At 43.0% G+C, this 25400-nt stretch overlaps 1 protein-coding gene and 1 long non-coding RNA gene across 2 annotated transcripts; one reads left to right on the forward strand and one right to left on the reverse strand.

Annotated features, from left to right (window-relative positions):
* Positions 1–271: 271 nt before the first annotated feature.
* LOC130589993 (uncharacterized) lies at positions 272–2978 on the reverse strand. Its single transcript, XR_008967559.1, has 2 exons — positions 2157–2978; positions 272–574 (listed from the first exon to the last, which is right to left on the reverse strand). It is a non-coding gene; the product is annotated as an uncharacterized LOC130589993 (long non-coding RNA).
* A 1464-nt stretch (positions 2979–4442) lies between these two features.
* Positions 4443–5237, forward strand: LOC130589626 (uncharacterized). Its single transcript, XM_057391018.1, has one exon. The coding sequence runs from the start codon at positions 4443–4445 to the stop codon at positions 5235–5237; it is 795 nt and encodes a 264-aa protein (XP_057247001.1).
* The last annotated feature ends 20163 nt before the right edge of the window (positions 5238–25400 follow it).

Raw genomic sequence — 25400 nt, forward strand, 5'->3', positions numbered from 1 at the left:
CTTAGAAACACAATCGAAACAAAGATAAACCAAAAATGATTCACCCTTACCAAATAATCCTTAACAAAAGAAGGAAAAGAAAACAAATATAAATAAATCAAGCAAGAACATAAAAAAAGAATATATACATCAGCTCATAATAGTATAATTTCCTTGTCTTCCCATATCACTTCCTCACAACGGCTTTTCAATTTTAATAAGTTTATTTACCTATTCTTGTTTAAGGTCGTCTTAAGGACATCTTAGTAACCTAAAGCTCTGATACCAACTGTAACAACCCTGAATTTCCAATACTTCTAAAATCAACTTAATATAAATGAACTCAGAAATCCAAAGGTGCTACGCCGCGATAATTATTAATAATAACCGCAAGGCTAATGGTTCTAACTAAAACAATAACCAATAAGTTTTAACTAATTATTACAGACCAACTAAATAGAATGTAAAATTAATTATTACAACCAGAACATAATCCTATAAATAAATAACAGCGGAAGTCTTTTTAAAGTCCTACTAAATCAAAATGGATCCAACGCACTCTTTAACCCAACTGGAGCTAACTATCTTCAAGTCCCTGCACATTAAACACTGTAATATCAGCCAAAGGCTGAGCAAGATTTAATACTGAAATAAAACAAAACTATTCAATGTGCAGGTAAGATATATAGGAATATCTTACAAATTCATTTAAAAGGTGTACAGATTATATATATAAAATTAACTTTCTAATAAACATCTTTCTTTCTTTCTGAACTACTCTGTAAAACTTTCAAATATAATTTCGTAATCTGTGAGTAGGAAGTATATAAGAATCCAATGAGCTAGCTAGGCTCACTAGACAAGGTAAACACCAAAGTCCCTAGTATGCATACCCCTAACTTGATAACGTACCAAGAAGGAAGACAAATGGCAAGAGTATTGATCAATATACTCCCAACTACTAAAATATATTGTTGAGACACTGTTAACTCAACATACTTCCAAACTCGGAGAAAACCGCTTACCGGCAACCCCACAATAAAACTCTATAAACCCTCGTAAGGGTGAGGAACTTCCTCCTTTCAAAATCTTAACTTGGTAACATTGAGGAACTTCCTCCTTTTAATATAAATCTCATGAATAATCTCATAAACTCTTTCAATATAAATATCGAGAACCATTTAAATCTCAACGTATAAACTTTATAAAACAATCTCATTGTAAAAATAAATTTCCAAACATTATAAAACAGTTTCTCAATTCATCTGTACAAGCGCAGTAAGAAATCTTACCTTATCAGCAATAACAGTCAAAGATACTTAACCACAACTCAAAAAGATTCCTCTATAAACCCGTGATCTACAACACACATATAATAACAAAGTATAAGTCACTTGCGTTATACCTAACATTGACTCGACTCTATATAGTTCAAGGGCAGAATTTACGATATTGTTATATAAACACTATAAGTAAAGTTAATAACCAAAGCAACACGAAATATACACTCTTAGCACAACAATACAATCTGCATCATGATCACTAGTAATTGAAAATTAAAAGCTTTGCTTATTACACACAGAAATCAAGTTGTATGTGACTTCTTCCCAAGTAATAGCCACCAACAATAATAATAATACTAAAATAGCTTAGGCTACAACAACACACTAAAACATGTGCACCACTAACATACTACTGCGCTAACTAACCAAAAGTTCCCTTACATTCATGTTCTTCATATTACATTGACAATTACACTACATACGTTCACGATCAGGAACCAAGCAATGATGAAAACAGAGCAACAACATAATGATTTTGCCCAAACTTGCAGTACCACATAGCATCACGAAGCACTCGAATATAGCTATAGGAGTAAACTAACAATTATAAATCAAGATTCTGAGCAAAATTAAACAAAACATCTTTTATTAATCGAACAACTATAACATATGACTAATAATTCAGATTAAATTTTTGAAGGCGATAAACTTTGAAATCTAAACCCGAAAACATGTTCATCACTCGAATTAAACATTAACCAATTATACAAATAAACAAATTTCGCAATATAGGAATTTCCCCCAATTCGATTTTGTTATTAACCCTAATTTATAAAACCCCAAATTTCTGAAAATTGAACAAAAACTGAAATTATACTTAGGATTAGAACTTACTTGAATATGGGAGACAAAAATCACACAAGAAATACTCGAAAACCGCCCTTTCGATCCGAAGTTCGTCCCAAAACGTCCAAAATAAACCCCAAAAATTCACTCTTTGAAAGACCCACAAGAAAAATCTAGAACTATTGAAGAGACGAACAAGAGTTGAAGTGTGATGATGGTTGACAATAAATTTTGTAGTTTTGATTGGTTTCCTTGGTTGAAGCAAGAAGTAGAAGTCAATTGCCAAAGGAAGAGAAAGAAATGGTGATATCGTGAGTCTGGTACTTAGATTGCTCTTCCACTCCTCTTTTTTTTTTTTTTTCTTTTGTTTCTTTTCTTTTTCTACTTTCTCTCTCCTTATAATACTAATATAGTGCTAATTAATAGATAGTAACCTAGTAAATCTAGGAATCAGTTTTTTTCTTTTTTTTTTAACCACTTCAAAGGTAAAGTCAAAGTTAGTAAAAAAATATATTTTTAATAAAAGAAATCTAAAATCATTTTCAGCAAAATTAATACAGATAATTATTAATCGGGTATAAAATACGGGGTGTTACAATGTTCACTGTCTCGCCAACCCACACCTCTCCAGTCTCACCAACCCAATGTCTTGGTCGAATCCCTGGCCATAGACGACGAGGGGTCGACCCCCCGTAACGACGAGCATTCTGCTCCCCGAGATGACCCTATGCCGGTCACGATGGCGGACATTGAGCGGATTGCCCGACAGTTGAACGAAAACATGCAGAGGAGTTTACAGCAGTTCATAGCCGGGATCCCCCAGCTCAATCAAGGGGAGCCCCGAGAGATGACCCGGGCAGAGACCCGTGGCCGGGATAACCCTCAAACTCACGCTCCTAACCGGAGCGAACAACGAGTGGTGGGAGAAAGATCCCGACAGGCTCACTCTCAGAGGACCCAGAACTCGGATGCCATGCGCATCATTGAAGAGAATAGGAGGCGCAGAGCAGAGCAGGACGCTCGCATCCTCTTAAACAAGAAGAGAGAAGAAAGGGAAAGGACGCACCGTGAGGAGCAGGCTCACTCTCAGACCCCGAGGAGGGAGCGGGAGAAGTCTCCTGTCGGGTCCAAGAGGACGAGGCAGGAGGACGAAGCGGACTCAGGGCCTCCTCGGAACAAGACCAACACCTTGATCAATAGGGGAGTCCTCAACTTTATGACCCCCTTCAGTCGGGAGATCATGGAGGTACCCAACCCGGGAAAGGTTAAGGTCCCACCATCGAGCAATACTCGGGCAGTAGCGATCCGAGGATCATATGGCCGCCTACAAGGCTCAGATGAGTGTGCAGACGGGATGTGAAGCCACTTGGTGCCGCTATTTCCCGACGACCCTCAAAGGGTTGGCGCTCAGTTGGGTTTTCGGGCTTGTCCCCGGGTATCATAACTAACTTTTCGGTTCTGGAGGCATTATTTCACCAACACTTCATTGCTGGACGCAGGCACAAGAAAACCAGCATCCACTTAATGTCCATCAAGCAGCAAGAGCACGAGAGCCTTGCGGATTATATTAAGCGATTCAACGAGGAGTCGCTGAAGATTTCAGATCTTCAGGACGGGGTTGCGTTCACCGCCCTAATGTCCGGACTTTGGCCGGGAAAATTCAGATGGTCCCTCGCTGAGAACGAGTCACCACTTTCACCGAGGCCATGAGTCGGGCTCAGAAATTCATCCAAGCCTCGGATATCTGTAAGCATGTCGGGGAAAAGGCTAAGAAAAAGAAGGAAGAACTCCCTTACCGGGAACCAAACAAAAGCATGAGGAATCACCAACAATTGCTCCCGAGAGCAGTGGATAACGGGAATGACCCGCGTTTTAACAGAAACAGGCGGGAGATTTACTTGGATCTTAAACACAAGTCGGTATTACCCATTCCCCACCTATCAGAACTTCCAAAGATAGGCGGGATCAGAGGTTATGGTGTGAATACCATCGGGAGTGTGGTCACACCACGAAAGATTGTCGGGAGTTGAAGAAGGCCTTGGATCACTTGGCTGATCAAGGAAAGTTAAACAGGTACATTAAACATCCCCGAGAGGAGAAAGGGAAGGAGAAAGAAGCAAGAAACGATAGTGACAACACCGACGGGTATGTAGGTGTCATAGCCGGGGGACAGGCCTCGGGAGGACCATCTGGCCGCGCTCGGAAGGCCCACCTTCAAGCAATGACACACCAGGTGCTGGACGTAGAACCTGCAAAGACAAGATGCCCGATAATGACATTCGGGGAGCCTGACCGGCACTTGACACCCCTCACGATGACCCCTTGGTTATAGAAATGAAAATAGCAAACTCTCGGGTGAAGAGGATCCTCGTTGACAGTGGGTCCTCAGCCGACATCATCACACTTGATTGCCTACTCAAACTAAAGTATACCGAGAAGGATGTGATCCCTACCAACCAACCGTTAATTGGTTTCGGAGGCGGGTCGGTCTATCCTCTTGGCTATGTAAAACTGGCTGTAAGGCTCGGGGAGAGAGGAAAAGGTAGGAGTCTACCAGTAGACTTCCTAGTTGTTGACACCCCGCTGCCTTACAATGTCATTATGGGTAGGCCCACCATGAATAAAATAAAAGCCGCCATCTCGGTATATCAGTTGCTGCTCCAATATGAGACCGACGATGGGCAAGTCGGGAAGATTTATGGTGATCAACAAATGGCCCGGGAGTGTTATATCAACAGCTTCCGAGCCAAAGCACCCGAGGAGAAGAGAGAAAAGAAGAGGAAGAGAGAGGAACCGATAGAAGTCCCCACAGGACTCGGGGTTTATATATCTGAAAACCCCAAGTACTATGAACGCCCCCGACCTGTGGAGGAGGTCGAAGAGGTCGTGATAGATTTAGAAGTCGGGCACACATTGAGGATTGGCTCAAGCCTCAATCCCGAGATCAGGGATCAACTGGTTCAGACCTTAAAAGAATTCAAGGATGTATTCGCTTATTCAGCTGCAGACATGCAAGGGTTGAACCCCGACTTCGCTTCCCACGAGCTAAACATCAAGGAGGGATTTCGCCCTATCAAGCAAAAGCTTAGGCATCAGTCGAGTCGCCGAAAACTGCTGCAGAAGAAGTGAAGAAGCTATTAGAGGCGGGAATCATTGAAGAATGCCAATACACTGAGTGGTTAGCTAATGTGGTCTTGGTGAAGAAGGCCAGCGGAGCTTGGCGTATTGCGTCGACTTCACAGACCTTAACAAAGCATGTCCTAAAGACAACCATCCCTCCCGAAAATTGACAGGTTAGTCGACTCTACTGCAGTCACGAGTTGCTTAGCTTCATGGACGCCAATGCGGATACCATCAGATCCCCATGGCTGAAAAGGACCGAGCCATACTGCCTTGTACAGCCCAAGGCGTATACTGCTACAAAATGATGCCCTTTGGGCTAAAAAACGCAGGGGCACATACCAAAGAACCATAAACAAGGTCTTTGTAGAGCAACTCGGAGGAATATAGAAGTATACGTGGACGATATGATTGTTAAAAGCAAGAAGAAGAAGGATCATGTAGAGGATCTGAGGGAGACATTGGCGACACTCAGGCGCCATGGCATGAAACTAAACCCCAAGAAGTGTGTATTCGGGTCACTGGCGGTAAGTGCTTGGGGTTCCTGGTAGATGAGAGGGGGATAGAACCAACCCGACAAGATTAATGCAGTGTTGAACATGTCATCACCCCGGAACGTTCGAGAAGTACAGAGGCTGACGGGGTGCCTGGCTGCCTTAGGGCGTTTTCTGTCTCGGTCGGCAGACAAGAGCTTGCTATTCTTCAGGGCCTTAAAAAGAAAAGAGTTCGACTGGGACCCGGAAGCTGAAGAAGCGTTTCAACAACAAAACAACACTTAGCAACGCTGCCAAACTCATTCCCTTCCGGGAGAGACTCTTACTTATACCTCTCGGTATCAGAGCATGAACTCATTGCGGTGTTTTGCCGAAAGGGAAACATCCAACACCCCGTCTATTTTATCAGCCATGCGTACCGAGGGGCAGAGTCGAGATACAGTGAGGCTGAGAAAATGGTGTTCGCCCTGGTGATGGCAAGTAGGAAGTTGAAGCCGTATTTTCAGGCGCATCAGATCATCGTCCTAACCGGACAACCTATCAGGAAGCTAATTGAGAACAGGAATCATTCGACCCGAATGACCGAGTGGGCGGACCAGCTGGCCGACTACGGTTTGGAATATGAGCCACGTCGGGCGATCAAGGCCCAAGCCCTAGCGGACTTCATCAGCGAATGCTGCTCCCGCCCGGAGGACATTGAAGTAAGGGAGTCATGGGAATTACAAGTAGATGGTTCCGCAACCAAGTCGGGAAGTGGGGCTGGTCTGGTCATCCTTCCCTCTGTCGGGGACAAGATGGAGTACGCGGTGAAGTTCAATTTCCTCGCCTCCAACAACGAGGCCGAGTATGAAGCACTGATCCTGGGCTTACAAATTTGTATCACGGCGGGAGCTCAGAACATCTTGGCAAAGTCCGACTCCCAACTAATAGTCGGGCAGGTCTCGGGGGAGTACGAAGCTAAGGAGGATAATATGAGGATGTACCTCAACAAGACCCGACAACTAATTCAGAAGCTGACTTCCTTCAAAATCCAACATTTCCCCGGTCTGAGAACCAACAGGCTGATGCCCTGGCCCGCATGGCTAGCTCAGCTGAAGGGTTAGCACCTCGCAGCATAATTTGGGAAGTCCTGGAACAGCCAAGCATCAACTCTTTGGAAGTGCACACTTTGAACCGCACCGACACCTGGATGGCAGAAATCATAGGGTATCTTCGGGACGGATTCTTGCCCATAGACGAGAAAGAGGCTGACGCCCTTAAGAAGAAGGCAGGGTGGTTTCTCTGGCATGAAGGCAACTTGTATAAAAAATCTTACACGCACCCGTTGCTAAAATGCGTCACTCCATTTGAAGGGAACTATATTCTAAGGGAAATCCATGAAGGAGCTTGCAGCAGCCATCAGGGGGCCAGGACGATAGCTGGGAAAGCTCTAAGGGCGGGGTATTATTGGCCCACCCTAAAACATGATGCAGAGGTCCTGGTCAAGAAGTGCCCTAATTGTCAACTTCATGGAGATATACCTCGGGCCCCGACCAATCGGCTCACCACTATTCAAGCTGTTCTTCCATTTGACAAGTGGGGAATGGACCTCATAGGTCCCTTTCCCGCCGCCTCGGGGCAAAGGAGGTTTCTCTTGGTAGCCATCGATTATTTCACAAAATGGGTCGAGGTGGAACCACTGGCCTCCATAACGGATAAACAAGTGCAGAACTTCATATGGAGAAACATCATCACCCGTTTCGGGGTTCCCAAGACCCTCGTCTTAGATAATGGAAGGCAATTTAACAGTGGGCCAACCCGGGAGTACTGCTCCAGATTCGGCATTAGAACAAGGTTCTCAGCAGTATCCCGACCCCAGACAAATGGTCAAGCAGAGGCTGCAAACAAAGTTGTGCTGAATGGGATAAAAAAGTCACTGGAAGGAGCTAAGGGAAGCTGGATTGACGACCTGCCGGGAGTGTTGTGGTCAGCAAGGACAACAGTGAAAGAGGCAACTGGCCATTCGCCTTTCAACCTGGTTTATGGAAGCGACGCTGTCCTTCCTGTAGAAGTCGGGATACCATCCCCGAGAATGACATTCTACGACTATGAGCAGAACGAAGAAGAAAAACCAGTCAATCTTGACCTACTTCCCGAGACAAGAGGCAATGCTCTGCTGAGATCCATTCACAACAAACTACGAGTAGCAAGACAGTTCAATCAAAGGGTTAGGGCTCGCCCTATCCTAGTCGAGGATTGGGTAGTGAGAAAGGTGGAAGCTACAGGCCTCACCCATCTCAAAGGCAAGCTCGGGCCAAAGTGGGATGGACCTTACAAGGTTGTCGCCGAGGTCAAACCCGGGACATACCGACTTGAGTCACCAGAACACCCCCCTTGCCCGACCCTGGAACCAGACAATTTGAAGAAGTATTTTATCTAATTACCTTGTAACATGGCCACACTTGAGCCATTCCTGTAATTAAAGTGCTAACATGGCCACACTTGAGCCATTTCTGTAATCAAATTGCAAGCCAGCTCGGGGTACTCGCCAGTCCCCTTTTGAGTTTAACATTGACTAAAGCCGCCTTGGCCACACTTGAGCAGTCGGTTTTATCATTCGTTACAACTCGGGGCCACTAGCAATACCTTATTAGAGCTCGGTATTATTGCAACAGTAATGAAAAGTGACAATTCTTATAATTGCAACGAATGATGCACATTTATGACATAACACGGGAAAAGGCAAAAGATGAATCAAGAAAATACTTCCATTCATAAGTTTAAAAAGTTACAGCCTAAAGGTCCCGAGAACAGACTCTCAGGAACCACAAGAAAAACCTAACCCGAGAACAGACACTCGGGATTTAATACATCCAAGTTTAAAATAAAAAAGCTAAGCAGCGGCAGTTTTGATTGGGGAGCTATCAGTACTTCCAGTGCCATCCTCCTCATGAGAGCCCTCAGACAAGAGATCCTCGGGGTCGGCATCGGCCTCGGGCTCAACATCGGCTTTGGGGTCCTCAGGCTCGACTGTCGGGGCCTCAGAAACCTTGGAAGCAGATGAAAGGGGCGCCTTAGAAGCGGAGGAGGAAGGAGGATCCTTCTTAGCAACCGCCTCAGCCTTCAATCGCTGCTCCTCAGCAATACGGGCATTGTAGGCCGCCTCTACTCCACTCCAGTCCAAGGTAGAGTCGGGACCCGTCAGTACGCCCTTCAAGCGTTCCTTAGTCTCCCGAAATGCCATAGCATAAGAACGGGAAGCCATCTGACCAATGAAGTCGAGTCCCTCGGGAGACCTCTTCCAGCATTCGAGGAACTTTCCATGCTCGACCTGCGCCTGGGAAGAAGCTTCCTTCAGCTTACGGTCGAGGTGACGAATCTTCTTCTTCGACTTCGACAGCTTCACCTTCGCCTCAGCAAGGTCCTTCTGCGCAGTATTGCGCGCGAGGGTGACGGTCTCCAGATCTGTCACTAATTTCTTTTTGCTCTCCACCAGCGCCTTGTACTCATTCACCGCCTTCGAGGCCTCCTCGAAAGTCTCCTTTGGGAATTGAGCTCGGTGTTGAGGCGAAGAATCTCAGCTTCATAGTCCGTGACCGTCTTGTTAAGGCCCTCAACTTGACCTTTAAGGTCATTAACACCGTGCTCGAACTGAGAGCGTCGATTTATCACCGACGTCATACGGATGGAGGTCTGCAGATCAAAGCATGTTAGATAGTTGGAGTCGGTAAAGGATAAGCAATGCAAAAATAAGACATACCTCAAGCCATGATTCGTACAAGGCATTGATCTCTCCTAGGCCCAAATCCAGCATGGCCTTGTCATCAGCATCGGTATAGATGTCCTTGACAGCTGCCCTTACCTGAGCCATCTTCTGGGCAGAGCTCAGGGCGGTAATAGGAAGGTCGATCCCGAACTTCTCAACTCGGGAGCGCTTCTGGAGAGGCTCCTCAAAATCATCCAGGGCTTGCTCGGGATAGCTCCCGACCTTACGCTTACTTCCAGAGGAGACCCCCGAAGAGGCCTTCTCAGACACCTTAGAAGCCGCCTTCTCAGAGGCCACCTTCTCAGAGGCCGCCTTCTCAGCAGCCTGAGCCTTCTCCACATCCCCCTTCAGCTTTCGGGAGCGAACATGGGGCTTTTTGGCTTTCTTGGTCTCGGTATCCTGAGGAAGGATTATAAGTTCAGAGCAAGCTCCACCAAAAGTTTCGCAATCAACTAACAAAGATGAAATACTAGTTCCACCAAAAGATTACCTTAGGAGGTGGTGGCACCGACATGATCTCCGCATCAAGCTCCGCCATGAGTCTCGCAGCCAAGTCAGCTCCATCGGTGAAGTGTTCAGCCATCGCCGGATCCAAACGAGCTCGGGCAATACCTGAAACAAAGAAACGTCAAATCTTTAGCATTAAAAGGCAGTTCAGAAAGACTTGGAAGAAAATTACCCTTGTCACAGCTACAACTCAAGCCTACAGCTGCCAGGAACATCTCGTCCCGGATGGTATGACGGGTAGGCAACCAGTTGGAGGGCACATAGGCTAGATCTCCCGACTCCGTCCTCGGGGTGGTGGTAAGATAGATCGCCACAATAGCCTCTTTTCGAGACATCTCGGGAACCGTCTGGTTCAATCGAAACCTAGGCCCTTCCTCGGGAGGCAAGATAGGGATGCCCCACTCGGCATTTGTATAAACATGATAAAACATGCGGCGGAATCCTTTTTGGTTCGAAGGAGGGTCGCGGACCACCTTATACCCCGGGCGACATTGAAAGCGGAACCATCCCGGGCCATGACGGTCAGCTGGACCAAGCATTAGAGTAAAGGTGTTGCGCCACAAGCGCAAACTCGGGGCCACCCCGAGAAGTTCACAAACGGCGATAAACCCGTTAATGGTCAACCAGCTATTCGGGAGAAGATTAGTAAGGGTGAGCTGATAGCCGTTGAGTAACTCTTTGATGAAGGGATGCAAGGGGAACCTAAGTCCCATCTGCATACTTTGATGATACACGGAGACACACCCGACAGGGGGAGTTAAGACCGACTCCGTACCCTTAGCTCGAACAATAAAATAAGGATCCAGGATCCAGAACTTGGTACTCACATACTTGGAGTTTCTCTCCATAGATTTCATGAAGGTTGCCTCGGGAAAGAAAGTGTGGGGACCACCCTCGGGGTCAAGAAGGGGAACCTCTTGGCCAGAGGTAGTAGGAGCTTCATCCGCCTCCTCAGACACCGTCACTACTTGATCAGAAAGTAACTTGTCCAAATAGCTAGAACTACAAGGCCTATGGGCCAAAGAAACTTCGAAGGGCCCAGGCACCACCCCTTCATCCTCCTCACTAAAGGAGTCGGGTGTATTTGTCAAGGGGAGCGCATCGGGAACCTTAGAAGGATCCTCGCAGGGAATCCGAGTGCTAACTAAAAAACCATCCACCCCTCGGATCTCTTCCGACAACCTAACGGGGGATGGAGCGGGAGCAAGAGGATCCACCTCGGGATCCATCCTAAAAGCCTAGGAAAATAAAAGTCACTAAGAAGCGTACCTTCTCGGGAAATCAGGGTCGGGAACGAAATCTGGAAACGCGCACACTTGGAGAACTCGGAGGACTCGGGATCAGAAGGAGATGGGAGAAATCTTAGAGAAATTCTAGAGAGAAATTCTAGAGAGAGATTCTAGAGAGAGAGAGTGAAAGTGTGAAAATGATTTCGGAGTACGGACAAATTCTCTCTCCATCTCTATTTATAACCTCAAAACTCCCTCCGCGTCGCGACAACCTCTGGACCCTCAATGGGCCCTCAAAAGATTGGGCCAAAACAGAAGAAAAGGCCCCATTCAAATTCAGGCCCAAAAGTCAACGGTCAAACTTCCAAGGGTTAAACGCCCTCTCAAAAAACCTTGACTCTCCAGTCATCCCCGAGTGATATACCCATGGTCAGTCCAAGGGAGTTTCATACTTAGCCAAATAATGAGCTAGGTCTAACCACGCCCGACATGAGATGGCATATAAAGGCTCACAAGCCCCCGAGTTGGGTACCCCTACTTGGTCAATCCAAGGGGATCCCATACTTAGCCAAATAACGAGCTAAGTTCCATCATAACCCACTCGGGATTACATGGGAAGGCCTGTGGGCCCCCGAGTTGGGTACCCCTACTTGGTCAATCCAAGGGGCTCCTTAGCCAAATAATGAGCTAAGTTCCATCATAACAAACTCGGGATTGCATGGGAAGGCCTATTGGCCCCCGAGTCGGGTACCCCTACTTGGTCAATCCAAGGGGCTCCATACTTAGCCAAATAATGAGCTAAGTTCCATCATAACCCACTCGGGATTACATGGGAAGGCCTATTGGCCCCCGAGTTGGGTACCCCTACTTGGTCAATCCAAGGGCTCCATACTTAGCCAAATAATGAGCTAAGTTCCATCATAACCAACTCGGGATTACATGGGAAGGCCTATTGGCCCCCGAGTTGGGTACCCCTACTTGGTCAATCCAAGGGGCTCCTTAGCCAAATAATGAGCTACGTTCAATCATAACCAACTCGGGATTGCATATGAAGGCTCACAAGCCCCCGAGTTGGGTACCCCTACTTGGTCAATCCAAGGGGATCCCATACTTAGCCAAATAACGAGCTAAATTCCATCATAACCCACTCGGGATTACATGGGAAGGCCTATTGGCCCCCGAGTTGGGTACCCCTACTTGGTCAATCCAAGGGGCTCCATACTTAGCCAAATAATGAGCTAAGTTCCATCATGACAAACTCGGGATTGCATGGGAAGGCCTATTGGCCCCCGAGTTGGGTACCCCTACTTGGTCAATCCAAAGGGCTCCATACTTAGCCAAATAATGAGCTAAGTTCCATCATAACCCACTCGGGATTACATGGGAAGGCCTACTGGCCCCCGAGTTGGGTACCCCTACTTGGTCAATCCAAGGGGCTCCATACTTAGCCAAATAATGAGCTAAGTTCCATCATAACCAACTCGGGATTACATGGGAAGGCCTATTGGCCCCCGAGTTGGGTACCCCTACTTGGTCAATCCAAGGGGCTCCTTAGCCAAATAATGAGCTAAGTTCAATCATAACCAACTCGGGATTGCATATGGGGGCTCATTGGCCCCCGAGTTGGGTACCCCTACTTGGTCAATCCAAGGGGCTCCCATACTTGGGCCAATTAAGACTAATGTTCATTCAAGACCGTCTCGGGATCAGTTGGGAGGGGTCATTTGAGACTTCCAACACCAAACCCTCTCGGGATTATCTATCGCCCGCCAGATTCCAGTCACACCCAAGTCGGGTGCCCTCGAGCATCGTCGACACACACTCGGGGAGGGGACGACCCGACACCCTATCACACCCGAGTGGGGATAATCATCCCTCAGCCCCGACGCCTCCCAGGGACTGCGAAGATCCTCCAAATACCTCTCGGGAGTAAAGTACTACCTTACATCCGCATGGAGTTCCCCTCGGGGTCGGTTGAAAGACCCCCAACATCCTATAACAACGTCCTCGAGGTCGGGACCATCCACGAGGGTATCAAAACCTACCAGACTAGGCGGAATGCATTTACCCTCCTAAGTCGTGATCCACCCCCGCTCAAAAGAAGGATCAGATATCATCTCTCTGCTCGGGAATCCTCCCGAGTCTGAATCTTTCCCTCTCGGGGTCGGGCTCATTTCCCAAGTCGGATTCCCATATTTCGGAACAACGTACCATCACGGCGAACACTCCGTCAAACAACTGTACCCTGAGTACGGAATCCAGTTCCAATTATTTGACGTGGGGCTAATTGTTTGGGCTCATAGTCTGGCCCAATAAAGTATCAAAAGGCACTTCATCCAAAGCCTAGGCCTCTCATATCAAGGAGGATTCACCAGCTTTTAGGGAACAAAAAGCTGATTACCTTAAAAAGGTGGTGGCTCCCTTAGGTATTGGGAGGCTCCCAAAAAGGGTTTCCTGTCTGGGAAATCCCAACAACTATAAAAGCCAACAGTCTCATCAATGAACAGGTATTCAATTCTCACCTAACAAAACCAGAGCATCTCTCTCTAGACTTGGATTACTTTCTCTCTCTACCTCAATCTCAACTGACTTGAGCGTCGGAGGGCTTTCCCGGGAACACCCCCGGGCCAGTTTTTCCTTGTTTTGCAGGATTGGAGACTACGAGACTCGGGATTCTAACCTAATTCGGGATTTGACTCTCACCTTAAACATATTACTCTTTTGACTAGTTTCTAGGCAGAAACACCCCTTTTTTTTCCTCTCTAAGGGGGCGTTTAGTTGCAACGGAGTAAAGGGAATGAAATCAAGAAAGGGAGATAAGAGGAAAGGAAAAGAAAACCCTTAGATTTAGAGTGGTGTTTGGTTAAAATAATATCAATTCTCTTGCTTGCTCCTCTTACCCTTCTTCCACCCTAGCACCATCACTCCTCCCTCTGTTGCTATTCCCCGCGCCGCCTCTCCCTACCCCAGTAACACCACCTCGTCGGCCCCCTGCTCTTCCCCTTTCGGCGACGGTTCTCCCCTCCCCTGCGTCGTCACGTCGTCCCCCTCCCCTCCCTGCACCGTCGAGTTCTCCCCCTCCCCTGCGCGTCATGTTGTTCCCCCTCCCCTGCGCGTCGCGTTGTTCCCCCTACCGTCGCGTTCTCCCCTCCCTTCCCCTGCGGCGTCGCGCTCTATCCCTCCCTCCCCCTGCGGCGTCGCGGTCTCTCCCTCCCTCCCCCTGCACCGTCGCAGTCTCCCCCTCCCCTCCCCTACAGCACCGCGTTCTCTCCCTCTTCTCCCCTGCGTCGTTTAGGTGTTGGATGGTTGGGGTGTTTCCGGCGGCTGACTGGTTGCGGTGGAGGGGAGGGGTTGCGGTGGTAGGGTGCGCAGATGGTGGTGGTTGGGTGGTAAGGTGTGGTTGAATGGTTGGGTCAGTGGGTGGTTGGGGTGGTCAATGAGAAGGTCAATAATAAGTCAAAGAAAGGGTAAGTGAAACCCTTGGGTGGGAATAGATGAAGTAGAGATTTGGGGGTAAGGAGAGGGTAAAGGGTTTCATTGATTTAAGCAAACAAACAACAAGTAAGAGAATCAAGTCTCTTGATTTCCTTACCCTATAATACCCCCAACCAAACGCCCCCTAAAATGCTAGCCTCCCCTATCCCTTTTATATTAGTTAGGGTCTGTCATGGTCTCATGGATGATTTCATCCCTGATAGATAGGGGTGTTCATAATTGGATACCCAACTTTTCGAATATCCGACTTTTCAGCTACTTGGAAAACCAGACTCTTGACAAGCCGATCCATGATCCGACTCGGGAAAACCGGATACCCGATAGGATTATAGGATACCCGGCTCTTTTTTAAAAAAAAAATTAAAATCGAAATCATTGCCCCTTGCAACTAAAACTATTATAGTCCAATAGCAAGTGCGCATGCATATTGCATGATACTCATGAAAGTGCTTTGGGCCATTGATATTACTTAATACTTTTGAAACTCATACTCATTGACAAGTTGCCTCAAGCAGACGAGCACTGCCACAATGTCAATGTAACAAATTGACCATGGAGAATGAATATGAGATTGCATGGGGCAATGGTTTGGTTGGACTGGTGGACAACAAAGGTAATTTGGGCCTCAAAACTTAAAAGTAGCGCTGGCGGGTAAAAAAAATCCAACTAATTTTTATGCAATCGGGTAGCCGCGTGTCTATTAGGTGTGACCTAGTACCCGACCCGTGTTTTATTATTTATAACGGGTCGGGTACCAAAAAAAATTCAGATTTCAAACTTCTTTTGGCCGAGTCATTAAGTTTTCGGGGCGGGTAGTTCGGGACGGGTTTTTCATAACACCCCCAATGATAAGCCCATGTTCCCCTTTTATTTTCAGTTTTTAGTTTCTTTTCTTGTTTTGTTGAATAATTTAGTATCTTTTACAAGATTTCTTCAAACCCTATTATGGGGTTTTTGGTCTCAATTGTGGAGATCTCATTCTCCCTATGGGAGTTGTGAGTATGATTTTTTTGTTTTTATGTATGAGATGTTATTTTTATTTGTTGAAGTTCGAGACTCAGCATGAAGGTATTGGAATCTCGATGCGGTTAACATAGCTCGATAAGAATGCTCTTCCCAAACTATGTCAGAATGGTTGACTTCCTCATCAATAGTTGCGTGATTTAGCAAATACAGGGGGGTTGCGCTATATTGCTCGATCTGCTTCATTATAGTTTCTTCGAAGACTAATTTGATTTAATCTTATTTTATTGTATCTTATTTTGCTTTAATATATATTGTAGATGTCGTTTGACATTCAATTCATGAAATTTCTCTTTTAAAAAAAACTAGGCAATGAGTGTACTTTTATTGACATTGAGTAAATGCATATTATAAACTAACATGTACAAAAAAGAAATTAAATCTACCCCCAGTCCCCCACCCCTTCTACGACATATTGCTATCTTTTGCGCGTCATTGTCCTGCATCCTATCCACCTTATGTATCTTGACTTGCGAAAACAAGGTTGCTTCGGACCTAACATCTTCTATCAGACCTTTGACACTTATGAGTGCGTTTTAGGATTATGCAAAAAATATATGGGTAACATGGAGTCTGTTAGGAGGAGAATGTTAGATTCCTTTCTACAGGCTTGTTTTAGTCCTTCAAGTATCTCCATGAACTCAGTTTGTCCGGGTGAGGTCGATAACACTATTCTCTTATCATGATCCCCTTATATTCCAACACCCATCCTATTTCGGCGTCAACCTAATCAATTTGTTGGCCATTTCTTGATACCCGTTTCCATGCTCCATGTACCTGAACACATACCATATCCTGGTGTTCATACCCCATGTTGTCAAACGCTCTCGTGCAATGTGTTCAGGAATGAGTCATTTTTTTTGTGATATCACAAAAGTCCTCCCTTTGACGCTTCACCTCCATCCATCGGTTGATGCTTTGATTTGCTCACTGAAGAATCCGCCATGGATTACATGTCCCTTTTTATAGGCTTATTTCATTGAGGTGTCTCCAAATTTCCTATAGGATGGTGATTAGTATTATATGTCCTTGTAATTTGCCCTGGCTAGGGGTGTTAATGAGTCAAGGTGGCTTGCAAACTATCCGATCTCGGTTCGATCAAAGCTCGGTCAAAGCTGGACTCAAGTTCCGAATCGGCTCGATATCTTAATGAGCCGAACCTTACTTAAGTGTACTCCACTACCAAAAAAAGGCTCAATTTTCAGTCCATTTAAAATTTTCAACCCACTTACAAATACAAACCATGAAAATTTTCCAGCCTACTTAATAAATACAAACCATTTTTTTAGCTTCTCTGGGGTGGGAACGAGAGAGTGTTGAAACTTGCGTAAGAGAACACCTAGATATATTTCTAGCTTCTCCGGGGTGATGAACTTTTACCCACATGCTTCGATTGAGCACTTGTTGAAATATAACTCGAACCACTCCCCTATTTACTTAAGCTTGAGCAGGTAATCCATAGTGCAAGGAGTGAAGATTGAGCATTTAAGTTCGAAACAACATGGTTGTTTGATGATACTGTGAGAGGCATGGGATGATGGTGAAGCTGGTTCGGTGGTTTGAAAAATGGGTATGGTAAGGCGCCAGTTGCAGATTTCGAGAAAGGAAAAATATGACAAGTTGGGTAAGCAAATTGAAGAGGCGGAAAAGGCGTTGAGGAGTGCACAACAAAGAGAGATTTCACAAGAGAGTTGTGATGAGTATAGGAAACTAGAGAGTGTTTTGGATGATCTACATCGCAAACATGAGCCTTATTGGTATCTTCGTTCTCGACTAATAGAGGTGAAGGATGGGGATAGGAACACGAGTTATTTTCACCACAAAGCAACACAACAAAAAAAGAGAAACCAGATAAAGGGACTTTATGATGAGGAGGGTGTGTGGCAACAAGAAGAGGAGAAATTGGAGGAAATTGTGGGAAGTTACTGCGAAAAGCTTTTTTGTACCGATCAACCTTCCTCCATTCATATACAAGAAGTGCTCCAACACATCCTAGGTTCGATCACTCCTAAATTTGATGAGAGCCTTTTGAAGCCTTACTCGAAAGACGAAATTCACGTAGCCTTGCTTCAGATGCACCCATGTAAAGCTCTTGAGCCTGACGGTATGAATGTTGTATTTTATCAGAGATTTTGGCATATTGTAGGGAGTGATGTAGCTCAGTTTGTTAGTGATGTCTTCCATGGTTTAATTTCCTCAAATCATGTAAATAACACTAATATTTCTTTGATCTCAAAAGTAAAATATGCGACTAAAATGGTTGAATTTAGACCTATAAGTTTAAGCAATGTTTTGTATAAGCTTGTGACAATGACCCTGGTGATGCTATTAAAACATATTCTCCTTCATGTTATGACTGAGAATAAGAGTGCCATTGTTCCTGGATGTTTGATAACAGACAATGCTCTCACAACCCTGGAATTATTCTTCACTATGAAGAAAAGAAGTAAGAGGCGCAGAGTACTATTTCTTTAAAGCTAGACGTGAGTAAGGCATATGACAGGGTGGTATGGGGCTTCCTCGGGAAACTTTTGCTTACTATAGGCTTTAATGGCAGATGGGTGAATTTCGTGATGGAATGTGTCTCTTTGTATCATACTCTTTCTTGTTGAATGAAAGAGTATGTGGAGATGTTTCCCCTTCAAGAGGGCTTCGGCAAGGAGATTCGCTCCCTCTCCCTATTTTTTTATTCTAGTGGCTGGTGCTTTCTCTCGTATGTTACAAAAACATGTCTAGGAAAGAAAGTTACATGGAGCTAAGGCGAGGGCCCGAAAATATCTCATCTTCTTTTTGCAGATGAAATTCTTCTTTTTACCGGAGCCAACCGACAGGAATGCAGAGTTATTGTTGATATAATCAACCAGTATGAAAAAACATCCGGGCAGAAAATTAATTATGAAAATCAGAGGTGTCCTTTAGCAAAGGTGTTAGTACTGAAAATCAAGAAGTATTGCTGAGTGTTTTGACATGCGGCAAGTTGACAGAAATAGTAAATATTTAGGCTTGCATACAATGGTGGGAAGGTCTAAAAAAGTTGTTTTTGAAGCTCTTATCAGTCGTATATTGAAGAAACTGCAAGGATGGAAAGAAAAACTCTTGTCTTGCGCCGGGAAATAAATTCTTTTGAAATCAGTAACACAAGTTATTCCGAGATATCTAATGGGAGTCTACAAACTCCCTGGTTCGATTGTTGACAAAATAAGCTCAGCTGTGGCAAGGTACTTTTGGGGGAAAACTGGTCCTACTCGGAAACTTCATTGGAGAAATCGAGAAACTATGTGCACGCCCAAAATTTTGGGAGGAATGAGGTTTAAGGATTTGAGAGTGTTCAATGATGCATTACGTGGCAGTCAAGATTGGTGATTAGTTGAGCGTCCCGAGTTTCTGATGGGGTGAAACATTAACCAAGAAATTGATTAAAGTATAAAACATTAACTCATTCATGATTTAGACAATTACAAGGGTGAAACATAGAGGAAAGAAAACCAAGGAATTGATTGAGGTTATCAAATTTTTTTAGCAATTCAAACTTTTTATTGAAATCCAAAAAAAAAATACAAACACCAAAGACACCAATTAAGGGGGACAAAAACATCAGTTTCTCTTACAATCCCCGCCTTGTAAGAAGGGTTGGAAAGAAGACACCAACAATCAGGCCTGCACGAACGACCTCCTGAAAAAGCCAAAAAAATAACTAAAACTAGCTAGCTGAACAAACTCGACCTAGCCATAACAGAACAAAGCAAGATAGCAAAAAAAGCAACAAACTAAACTTAACTAACCCTATTACATCAAGAGTAGCTGGTTTAGCTTTGGATCCCCTTTACAAGCAATATTAAAATAATACTCTAGAAAGTTTTTGTGGATTCATGAAAGTGTCATCAAAGATCTTCCTGTTTCTTTAATTTACAGCCAAATATGATAAATACTCTCAACAAATAGCATGTTGGAAAAATGATTTCTTTCTCTAGTCCCTCTACTTTGATTAGCAGCCATTGCAGTAACATCAGTTAAAGTGTAGCTGACTCAAGGAGCATGAACTAGGTGAAGGCAAGTAGACTAAATCCTTTGGTTGTAGTTGCATTGAGACAAAAAGGTGTTATTTTGTCTCATGAACTTCATTACACAAAACACAATTGCCATCAGTAATCACTCCCCACTGAAGTAATCTGTTTTTAGTACTCAATCTTCCCTGAAGAAGAAGCTAAGTAATGAAAAGAGATTCGGGACTAGCTCTACTATTACAAAAGATCCTCCTCCAAGGAACCTTAGGTTTATCAGCTCTTTCCCTCAAAAAAAATGTAGAACCTTTTAATATAACATTTCCCATTACGAATAAACTAGTTACAGTTATCAGGGTTCACAAATTTAGCTCTTGCCTGCCAAATCTTCTTCATTGCCCAAGAGAGCCTCATGAGAATGAGTATATTCCAAATATCACCTTATTCAATGTAGTATGCATGGAGCCATTTATAGCTTGTCTTGCTTTTCAGCTAAAGCCCAAAAATGTTTCCTAATTGCAGCCTTATTCCAAATTGTGATTTCTTTAAATTAAGGCCTCCATAATCTTTTTTGTTACACAGATCATCCCATAAGACAGAAAATTTTCTAGAAAGAACCAAGCTAGTCCAGAGAAAGCTTCTCAGAATAGACTAAATTTCTTTGAGCAATTTTTTAGGGAGTAAGAAAATTTGACTCTAGAATAACTGAATTCCTTGAAGAACTAAGAAGATCAGTTGGGATCTACCAACATATGAAAGCTTTTTTGCAGTCCATAATTGAACTCTAGCCACCACTTTAGTAATGAGGGGGTTACATTCATTGTAAAATAGCTTCCTAGAGTATAGAGGGACTCCTAGATATCTGAAAGGAAAGCTAACAGTAGGCATTTGAAGAATATCTTGCAGTCTATAAATTTCATCAACACTAATGTCGGCAAAGTAAACATTACTCTTGTCAAGATTTGCTTCCATACCATAAGCAGCAGACAATTTATGAAACATTCCCACATTTAAATGAACTCAGATTGTGTCAGCCCTGCCAAATAGTTGTAAGTCATAAACAAACATCAAGTGGGTAATGATGAGTCTTTCAAACCTTGGATGATAGTTAAAGTCTGGATTAGTCTTCAGAGTCCCCAGTCATCTAAAAACATACTCCACACTGATTATAACACTAGTGGAAAAAACCCTTATATTTCACTTAGTATCTGGTGCGGTTTTTGTAAAATCGCATCCAAAAATCAACAAAAAAAAAATGAGAAGGAAATTTGGCAAACAAAATCTGATGCGGTCCTTAAAAAACCGCATCAGATTTTAAATCTGATGTGGTTATTGAAAATCTGATGCAGTTGTTAGGACCGCATCAAATTTTTTTTATTTTTTCTAAAATAAAAAATGAAACTCCATCCCAATTCACCCAAGCCCAGTCTGTTTCCCTTATAATCCCAAACCCTTAAAACGCCTCCACTCTCTCTCTCATCAACGCTCGCCCCCCTAATTCTAAAACGCCTCTCCACTCACATCTCCATTCTCTAACCCTAACACCCCTCTCTCTCTCTCTCCCGTGCACTTAGCACCTCTCCGCTCTCTAACCCTAAAACACCTCGCTCTCATCAGCGCCTACCCCCTCTCCTTTCCCCCTCTCATCAACTCCCTCATAAAAAATTCGCCAACTTCTTTGAATCAAGCGTTGAATAAAATGAATTCTTTTTTAGATATCAAAATCGAAATCGACCGTCGTTTTCATCATCAAATGCATCAAAAATTTGTCAATTCGATCTCTGTCGCTTGTCTCCATCGCTCGTCTCGTCACCACTGTCGCTCGTTAATACCGTCATTTTCATCATCAACAACTCATCAAAATTCGACATCAACAATTTCCAGATCTGAGTTTATTTTTTTCGTTTTGTTATTTTCATTTTAAGTTTTATTTTATAATTTTCAGTTTTAGTTTTATTTTTGGTTTTTTTAGTTTTATTATATAATTTTTTTTTTTTTTTGTTGATAGTTTATTTGGTAAATAAGTTGTATAATGTATTTGTTTATATTATTGTATAATGAATTTCTGGATTGGATAATATTTTGGTTAATTGTTGGATTTTGTGTTAGAAATACGTACTACATGCAAAGCACTATTTGCTTCGTGTGAAGTTTTTTTTTTTAATAATCAAAGGTGAATTCTGATGCGGTCATGTTAAGAACCGCATCAGATTCTTACATTCTGATGCGGTTCTTAACCGCATCATTTTTTTTTTGTTAGCCGCTGCGGGTTAATCTGATGCGAACCAAAACCGCATCTGTAAGTGCGGTTTTGAACGCATCAGATGAACTTTTTTCCACTAGTGTAAATAAGAAAACTCCTTGTGTGAGACCCTTTATAGCAAAAAAAAGGGAAAACAAGGAGCTCCATTAAGAAGGATGGTGTACGAAACAATAATAAAACATATCCTTATATATCCAGTGCACAAACTTAGGAGGGAAGCCTAACTCAAAGAGCATAGTAAACAAGAGAGATCATTCAACTGAGTCATATGCTTTCCTTAAGTTAGTCTTCACCATACATCTTGGGCTAACACTCTTAGTGGAATAGCCCTTAATAAGTTCAGTAGCAAGAAGAATGTTGTCAAAGATTGATCTATTAGGAATACAGCCTGCTTGAGCTAAGTCAACAACATCCCCAATTACTTTTTGTCTCAATGTAATAATCTTGGCAATTATTTTGTATATGATACTGCAACAGGGTATAGGCTTAAAATCCTTAACATAAGTAGGATTTGCAATTTTAGGAACAAGGGTAATCAAGGTATAGTTTATTTCATTAGGCATAATTCCATAGTCATAAAGTCCCAGATAGACTTGAGGTTTAATGACATTCCATACCCATAAATCATTGGAGCTTTGATATCATCAATGCTTTTTAGAGAATAACCAATCTCCTCAACATAAAACAAGACCAGTGAGCTCAATAACAGCTTGATGACTCATTTGTTGTCCAACTCTAACAACAGTAATATCCAGTACTCTAGGAAGATTTGTAGTAGCTGAACCAAGCAACTTCTTGTAAAAGCTCATAACTTCATTTTGTATATCAATCGTCTGAGTGAGTTTTATGTCTTGAGCATCATATAAAATGTCAATACTATTCTTGACAAATCTTTCTTTCATGGAGTGAAAGAAAAAATAATTTTTATTATCTCCTAATTTAAGCTAATGGATTCTTCATTTTTCCTGAAAAAGCATTCTCCTCTATTGCAATAAACTTCTTCAGATAAGCTATATACTCTGATTCTTGAACATGAAGATGCTCATCCAAGCTATTACTCAAGAGAGCAGTTTGAGTAAAATCTAATTGTTCCTTGAGGTGAGCAATTCTAGCATCAAGATTAGCAAAATCTCTTTTATGGCGCCCCTTCAATTGACTCTTCAAAGTTTTAAGCTTCCTCCAAACTTGCTACATCCAATCAGTACTCTCAAAATCATTCCAAATATTAGTAACCATTTTATCAAACTCATCATAGTTAGTTGTATAATTGAAGAATTTAAATGGTCTACCTCCTTGAAACTAAGAAGTAGAACATTTAATTAGTAAAAGACTATGATAAAAAATTCCTGGATTAAGATACTCTACAACTACACTAGTATATTTAACCATCCAAGTAGAATTGAGAATGCATTTGTCAATTCTACTCAGAATTCTAGCTTCACCATGACTCTTGTTGCTCCATGAAAAGAAGTGCATACAGCTTCTCAGCTCCTGCAAATCGATATCATGCAAGCAATCAGTAAAATCTTGATTTTCATAGGTTGTAATGGCCTACCTTGAAACATGTCTTCATGAGATAAAACAACATTAAAGTCTCCAAGAACACACCAACAATCATGAATGCTGTTATTAAGTCTTAGCAAGCTAGACCACAAAGTTTTCCTAGTTTCAACTATATGTAACCCATAAACAATGGTAGTTTGCAGGACATCACAATTTTGTTTAGCAATAATTATACCATGGATCCATCGTTCATGCTTTTCAATGACAAATTCAACACATTAGCATTCCAGGCCACCCAAATTCTTCCTCTAGGAGAAAAAGTATAATTATCCTCCTATTTCCAAGTGTTTCCTTTCTTCTGATTTTATCACTATTACTACTCTTTACTTTTGTTTCTAACATGCCAATATAATTGAATTATTGTAATTAAGATACTTCTTGACCTCTACTATTGAGGAGGGATTATTTAACCTTTTTTACATATTGAGTACTAATTATCATGTTGGATTGATATGAAAGGAACTAGTTCCCCCTCATCCAATGTGTGAACTAGAATACCTAAACCACCACAATAGTCAACTTATTTTTTCTTTGGCAGCTTTAGTTGATGTCGTTGTCCATACAATGTCTTACACTCCCACTTGTGAAGCCAACCCAGAACAATTAGTACTCTTAGGATGAATAACTACTTCATTCTCAGGGTTATGCACAGGATGCTTCACTACTACATGAGCAGCTGCATAACTTTGCTTAATTGTATAATCTATAGTCACTGAGGTTTTATGTACCCATTATCGTGAAACTTTAGATACCCTCGGCTCTAGAAGCCAGCAGTAGTAGGTCTCTTTTTCCCACAATCATGACATGCAGTTTGACACTTATGACAAAAGGGAGGGTTCCCATCATAGTGCACCTTTTGCTGAATAATATTTCCATGAACATCTTCAATGCAAACAACCTTAGGCACATGCTTAGTAACATCCACTTCAATGAGAAGCCTAGCAAACGAGAGACACATTTGCCTTGTTGTACATTCATCAGCAAATAAAGGAACACCCACCATATTACCAATTCTACTGAGGGTTTCAAGCAAGTTCCGAATAATTAAGAGGATGGTTACGGAACCTAACCCATAGAGGGACCACCCTCATAGTCTCATCATGGAAATATAAATTCGAAGTCCGAGCTTCAACTATCATTGGCCTATCATTCAAAGTCAAGGGACCAGAGTAAAGAATCTCATTTATATCCTCTACACTTTCAAATTTCAGCAGAAAATAGACATCTTCATGAAGAAAAACTTTTAGCTTACTAACATTGTTCCATTTAAGATTAATGAATCTAATAATAGCTCCAATAGTTGCTTTTTGCCCAACAACATACAACACCACAACATTAACCCATATATCAGACAATTTTTCAACTTCTATTTTGTCAATTTGAGCTATAGATTTACCATTCTTAACATTAGGTGCAACAGATTTAAGAGGCATACCCTTGGATGTCAATTTCTTTTCAGCAGCTAATGAAGACCATGACTTGGCAACAACATTAATAGTGGAGATAATAGGTATAGCTTCCACTTCTAGCATAGTGGTTACTATAGGTTCTCCAGCTTTCATTTGCCTAGTTGCTCCCACACCCACTTCACCTAGAGGAGTTGTTCTACTAATACTCGTTTTAGTCACCTTCTACACCATAGCACTTTGTCGTTGGCTAATCCTATTATGTTCAAAAGCTTGTTGCATAGCAGAAAATACATCTTGCAAGGTCAAGGAGATCGAACCTGGAGTAGAAATCGGAGGCACCTGAATCTCCTTCAAAGGTCCTTGGTTTAAAGCTAAAATATGTGCTTGACGCGTGATGTTTGTCTCCATTCTCAACATATGATCAAGTTCTATAATCACCTTCA

The sequence above is a fragment of the Beta vulgaris genome, chromosome 1 (assembly GCF_026745355.1).
Source record: "Beta vulgaris subsp. vulgaris cultivar EL10 chromosome 1, EL10.2, whole genome shotgun sequence".
NCBI classification, from domain to species: Eukaryota; Viridiplantae; Streptophyta; class Magnoliopsida; order Caryophyllales; family Amaranthaceae; genus Beta; species Beta vulgaris.

Coding starts and splice junctions, on each gene's coding strand:
- LOC130589626 (XM_057391018.1), top strand. CDS start 4,443: ATGAAAATAGCAAACTCTCGGGTGAAGAGGATCCTCGTTGACAGTGGG.